Consider the following 6734-nt stretch of genomic DNA (forward strand, 5'->3'; position numbering starts at 1 on the left):
TTCTCAGAGCCCCGCCAGCTGCTTGCTGCAAGCTAGAGTAAAACCAAACATACCATTCCTGCAGCCCCGCAGCCCTGCAAATTGGGTGTTCACAGTACCTAGAGCAGCAGGCACTTTTGCAAAATCCAGTCCTTGGGTATCTGGTGCAAAACCACCTCCCATGGTCCCAGCCTTTTGCATCGGTACAGCGCCATTTAGGTAGCCCCGTTTTTTGGGAATGACCTCAGTACTGTGCTGTCTATGTAACAAGGAGCCAGACCCATTTGCAGAGCATCTCCCACGGATCTTTACTAAGCTCCTTCAGGCAGCAGGGACTCCTAACATAGTCCTAGAGGACAAAAAGGCATTCAGGTTGGCACAAACTACAGCAGCATTCATGAAGTTTGCTCCTGCTTCAGCGTGGGTAGATGTGATCCTTGTGCTGGCCCCGTCCCTGGGTTGGGATGGCTGCTCCGTCCCCAGGGGCACACCACACATGGGCGAAGGGCTGCCCAGCAAATCTGAGCAACCACACAACCGAAAGGGGAAAACCAAACACTGAAAAGTTGAGTTTGTTTCTTTCTGTTATATTTGTTCATGCTTGTGGACTGTATGGAAAATTGTACAGAGTAACTGCTAGAATGAGTTAACTTTCAGGAAAAGGACGGTACCTCAGTGGCATAAAAGCAGCACCGGTGACCTTCACCACAGCTAAGAAACCTTTGTTTTATATTATCTCCTGCACGCTTAAGCTATCCCTCTAAGCAAATATTGTAAAACACTGTTGTTAGCTGAGAGGAGTTCCCGAGAAGATAGCAGCTTTATTTGTTTTAATAGGAGTCCTGCTTGCCCATGCATCCGCTGGCTGTCTGCTACTGTACAGAGATGGATTAGGCTTAGGGTAGAGCCGGTTCTTGAGCTGTGCTTTTGGCTGCCTCTTAGCCTCAGCACTGCCTCACGTCTGGGGCCCTTCATCACTGAGACTGTCAAAGCTACTATTACCACCGGGGACGTCATTTTTCTTTGTACAAAGAAAAACAGCAGAGACGTCAGTAAATGTGCAGCACTGATGTGCACCCACTCCCACCCAAAGCTCAGTTCCTGCTGCCAGGGCACAGCCAAGCACCTGGGCATCGCGGCCCCGTGCAGCAGAGGCTGGTGCTGCCTCTGCCGGGGCAGGAAGTGGGCTGATCTTTCCATCCAGAAATCATTTTCCATCTCCTTTCTGCCACCTACAACTGGCTGAAGCACCACAGCGTTCAGATGTACACAAAATGAGAGCATCTCAGCTCGCGTGCCTCCAAAATGAGGTTTCTGCTGGCAAACATTTTCCAAAAATAGCCCCGAGGTTGCCTGTGACAGCAGCTGGAAGTCACTTGCAGAGGCAAAGAACTTGTTTTGCTGAACTCGGTTTCCAGCCATCGCAGCGAGGACGGGAAGTTTGCAAGCTTAATTTCTGCATAGCTTTGGTGAGGCAGCTCGGTGCTTGCTGGGCTCGGTGCCCCTGCTAGTTGGATCAGGAGCTTGCTTTCCATCTCCCCTCCTTGCTTTTGCACAGAGGCAGGTGGGAGGAGAATCATTTGTTAATTAAATTTCCCCTGCCAATTTACATTAAAAAGGGGAAACTCTTTCAAGAAGCTCGCAAAACTTTCATAACCCTTAACCTATAAAAGAAAGAGCTGCACGGCTTTTCTAAACCTGCCCAAAAGCACCACCGGGTTGTCCCAGGCCCAGAGATGAATAATGAAAAAAAGCCCAGGAATGGTACGGCTGGGCTGAAAATCAGAAACATCTGTTTATGGAAAGCCAGGCGTCTTCCCTCTCCTCTGGCTCCCCCTTTCATCTTTGGATTTTCTCACAAGCCCTTTTTTTCAAAGGGACACCATCCCATGGGAAAATGGCAAATGCAAAAAAAAACCTCTCCGACACTGTTAGTCAGCGAGGCCAGCAAGAGTTGCAAGAGGAGAAAAATTCTTAATGGGAATCCCCCCCACATCTGAGAAGCGGCAGCAAAATTCACCAGGGAAAAATTCAGCATCATCAACCTCCCCAGCTCCTTTTATGCATGTGGGAGCCCGCGTCTGTCCCGTTCTCACTGTGCACGGATGGGAGGACACTGGTAACGAGGAGCAGGGAATAACTGAAATGGATGCAGAGAGTAAGGGTGCTTGGGAAACGAATGAAGCTCCTGTGTCTGTATGGAGGGCCTGAAGCGTCCTGCTTAGCCTTTGACAGGGTCTGGACGTACAGAGCAGAGCAGGATCCTCCTGCCTGCTCCTGATCCCGTGGGCTCCTCCACCAGAGGTGCGAGATCCTTCAGGTGCTGTGTGGCACCCTCACACCTGCAGGCTCTGCGCTCTTTCACACCAGCCGTCTGCAGCATCCGAGTCTCTCCAAAGCCTGCTACCCCCCGTGAGTCAATTATTAGCATCACGGTGACCCGACCCAGCCTTTGGCACACGGGGCGCAGAAGCAGCCCCACAGCACACCCCAAGCTCCCCTCCTGCACCCCCAAAGCCCCGCTCGGCCTCCGGGGGAGAGCCCAGGAGCCGGGGGAGCTGCAGCGGGCAGGGGGCCCCGCGGGGAAGCCCCCGGGGGGGGCCGGGCGGCGGCGTCCCCCCGCGGGGCTCCGAGTACTTCCCCGCCGCGGGCAGGGCAGGGCCAGGCAGGGAGGGCGCAGGGAATTCCGCCCAGCCGAGCCGTGCCGAGCCGTGCGGTGCTGTGCAGAGCCGGGCCGGCCCCCATCCCTGCCTCCCTCCCCACCCTGTCGCCGCCCCTGGCGCCGAGCAGGACCGGACTCGCCCGGCGAGGCCTTGAGAGGCTGGAAATTCCCTTGGCGGCGGCTCCTCCCCCGCAGAAATCCCCTCCGCCGCCGTCTATATGCGGAGCGCCGCCGCCGCCGCCGCTCACTCGCGGATGCCCGCCCGGCCGCCAGCACCGGCCCCGCTCCCAGCCCCGCTCCCGGCCCCGCTCCCGGCCCCGCCAGCCGCCCTCCTCAGCGCCCTCCTCAGCGCCCTCAGCGCCCCGCCGCCATGCTGAGCGCCCGCCTGGCCGCCGAGCCGCCCGCCGCGGAGGGCTGCGAGCAGCCCCGCAAGGAGCGGCCGGCCGGGCTGCTGCCGCCCGACGACCGCCACGACAGCGGGCTGGACTCCATGAAGGAGGAGGAGTACCGGCAGCTGGTGCGGGAGCTGGAGGACATCCGCCTGCAGCCCCGCGAGCAGCCCGCCCGCCCGCACGGCTGGGCGCAGCAGCTGACCGAGGACGGGGACACGTAAGTCGGGGACGGGGACGGGGACGGGGACGGGACGGGACGGGGATGGGAACGGGAACGGGAACGGGAACGGGGTCGGGACCGCCGTCGGGGAGGCGCCGGGCGGGGAGCGGAGCGCGGAAAGTCCCTGGAGCGGCGCCAGGGAGAGGCGGCTCCCGCTGCCGTCGGAAAGCCCCGGCCGCCGAAAGCCCCGGCTTTCGAAACCCGCACATGACTGGGGCCGTGCCCCGGGCACCTCGTCACCCGCGTTCCCGCCGGGGGGGGACTGGGGCTTTTGCGTAGGTTGGCTTAATTTTTTATTTATTTTTTAATAATATATATATTTTTTTGGATGCAGTTTTCTCCACTTGGCGATTATCCACGAAGAAAAAGCCCTCAGCCTGGAGGTGATCCGGCAGACCAGCGGGGACCGTGCCTTCCTGAATTTCCAGAACAACCTCAGCCAGGTACTTTCACCTCGGCACCCTGGGGCACAGATCAACCCCCCTACCGCCCCCACAAAAGCCCTGCGGGGAGTTCCCAAGGAAAAATCGCTTTTTTAATTCAGTGGATATTAAATCAAAGCCTACGTTCAGGAAAGCACCCGAATGACTCCGACCGGTGTTGATGCAACACTGTCTCCCCAGCAGCGGCCTCTTACCGCCCCCATTTTTCAAATATGATGCAATGGGTCTCATCCCTCCTCGCTGGGATGTTAATGATACCCTTCTTATGGATTGCATGTCCGGTATCTGGAGAGCCCCGAGTTCATTGCTTCCAGACTAATGAGCAGCTCTGCACTATGTCAGGAAGCGTAACGAACTGACTTTGTGGGGTGTGTTTTCAGTTGGGCAGAAATCCACAAGCAACTGCAGGGTTTGTGTGTTCAGACACTGCTGCAACATCTGCCGTGTAACTCACAGGTTTCTCTTTTCTGTTTTGCCTGCAGACTCCCCTTCACCTGGCAGTAATCACTGATCAGCCCGAAATCGCTGAGCACCTCCTGAAAGCTGGATGCGACCTGGACATCAGGGACTTCCGAGGAAACACCCCGCTCCATATTGCCTGCCAGCAGGGCTCCCTCAGAAGCGTCAGCGTCCTCACGCAGTACTGCCAGCCCCACCACCTCCTCGCTGTCCTGCAGGCGACCAACTACAACGGTACGCACACGCCGCCATACGCACACCTCAATACACGGCGCTGCAGACGGGGCTGCTGACTTCTGGAGAGCTGGAGAAGCAGCGTTGTTCCCATTTTAATGCTGAGGAGGCCCCAGAACAACGCAGTGTCTGACTTCCTTAAAATGTCACAGGCTGCATCTCCTAGGCCTCCTCGCTGTTGATCATTGGCTCTCGTGGCTTTGAATTTTGCATTTTTAATGAGTGCTTTTGCAGCACTCAATACAGTTATATTTTATATTTTTGCATGTTCCTCTTTTTTTTTTGTTGTTACAATAAGCCACAGTTAAATACTGGAATAAAGCCTCTTAAGAAATCTTTCCAAATCCAGCCCTATTATCCACACTTGATTGAAGTTGGAAAGCTCTTCTGGAAAATACCCCTTTGTTCTGGATGAATTGCAAACTTAAATATCATCCTATCCTACCATCTTGACTGAATTATTAACTGAATTATAGGGCATTATATTAGACTTAACTCAAATTTTACCTTCATTTATGTCTTACAGGACATACGTGTCTCCATTTGGCATCTATTCAAGGATATCTGGCAGTTGTCGAATACCTGCTGTCCTTGGGAGCAGACGTAAATGCTCAGGTATGTAACTTACACCATGAATTTAACTGAACAGGGCTGTGTAGTCACAAGAATCAACAGGTCTGACGCCAGCAAGCCCAGCTCTCCTAACATGCAATACCTTGTGTTATTTCCAAACAGGAGCCATGCAATGGCAGAACAGCGTTGCACTTGGCCGTGGACCTGCAGAATTCAGAGCTGGTGTCACTTTTGGTGAAGCACGGGGCAGACGTGAACAAAGTGACCTACCAGGGCTACTCCCCTTACCAGCTCACGTGGGGAAGAGACAACTCCAGCATACAGGAACAGCTGAAGCAGCTGACCACAGCTGATCTGCAGATGTTGCCCGAAAGCGAGGATGAGGAGAGCAGTGAATCTGAGCCCGAGTTCACAGAGGATGAAGTAAGTGGCCATTTGCACCTTTTCAAGAGATGGGTCAAATCCTGCCCTTTGTGGTTTGGCTGGTGCTGCTCTGATGACCTCTTACCTACATAACTTGTGGGGATAAATAGCTCCTAAAGCAAGGTTACACTGCCAACTGTCAGAAAGGTGGCAAGTTGGGGCAGAGATATAAATAGAAGAAGCTTAAGAATAAAATATAAACAATACACTGGGGAATGGAGGTTAACTTCACACGATGCACGCTTCTGAGCGTTGTTCTGTTCCTGACACCTACAGAACCTTATGAGATAAAATTTAAGTTAATTGGTGTTAAGTTAATTGGTGTTTTTTGCCTCCCCAGCATTTGTTTTTCTGACGTTAGAGCAAACGTAACCATTTCAGTGTAGAAATTGTAGACACCACTGAAGTCAGGGCACACAGCATTTGGCTGTTTTCCCAGAGTAGATAGGATACTCCCAGTAGGAGTTTTGCATTAACAGCATTCTCTGTTTTTCTTTCAGCTTATGTACGACGACTGCTGTATTGGAGGACGACAGCTGGCATTTTAAAGCAGAGGTTTCTATGAAAAGTGACTGTGTACATATGTATAGAAAAAGGACTGACTTCCTTCATTTAAAAAGAAAGTCTAAATGCAGAGGAGAAGACAGTACCAAAATACTACACTGCCCAGCCAGGAGCACGAAATGGTAATAAGAACAGTTGGTTCCACGTTCTCACCTGTATTTAAGTAACAGGAGTGGGATGTGTAACATCGTTAGAGATCTGTGATTACGCACACCACCTGATAAAGAGCTGTATATCTCATCGTCTCAGCCAGCTGAAGATAACAGACTACTACTACACATCCAGCGTGCTGCTGACAGAAATGCATTCAAGAGCTACCTTGCAACGCGGAGTACCACGAGGGATGTTCCCTAGAGGCCAGATGGGCTCATACAAACGCCCCATGTGCTGGAGGCTGTGTGTTGGGCTGGTGTAAGGCTGTTGGCACTCCTTTGCCTCGCTGACTGACCCCAGGTGCTCTTGGGGCGCAGGGCAGCAGGCAGAGGAGTTAGAGAGGAGATGTGGCCTCCTGGCTGTTACGAGAAAGGTAGCAATGATGTTAACTGTGGGCATTGGAAACAATGCGTTTCACACCGTGTGTGTCATAATTGCTACACTTTTTAGCAAATGTATAGAATGTAAATACTGTACATTTTTGTTTATAATTATTTTGGTACATGTGAGATATGTATTTATTAAAAAAAGTCAGATTACTGTACCTGGCCTGTGAAGCAATTTGTTGTACCTCACTGTCCTGAGCTGCGTGGGACCCACACGGTTAGCTTTCTCAGAAGTACTTGACACTT

At 52.9% G+C, this 6734-nt stretch overlaps 1 protein-coding gene across 1 annotated transcript; it reads left to right on the top strand.

The window, feature by feature from the left end:
* Positions 1-2824: 2824 nt before the first annotated feature.
* Positions 2825-6646, top strand: NFKBIA (NFKB inhibitor alpha). Its single transcript, XM_084520436.1, has 6 exons — positions 2825-3250; positions 3588-3696; positions 4179-4389; positions 4916-5004; positions 5125-5385; positions 5886-6646. The coding sequence occupies exons 1-6, from the start codon at positions 3012-3014 to the stop codon at positions 5931-5933; spliced, it is 957 nt and encodes a 318-aa protein (XP_084376562.1). The 5' UTR covers positions 2825-3011; the 3' UTR covers positions 5934-6646.
* Positions 6647-6734: the final 88 nt, after the last annotated feature.

This window comes from Aythya ferina, assembly GCF_964211825.1.
Source record: "Aythya ferina genome assembly, chromosome: 5".
In the NCBI taxonomy this organism is placed as follows: domain Eukaryota; kingdom Metazoa; phylum Chordata; class Aves; order Anseriformes; family Anatidae; genus Aythya; species Aythya ferina.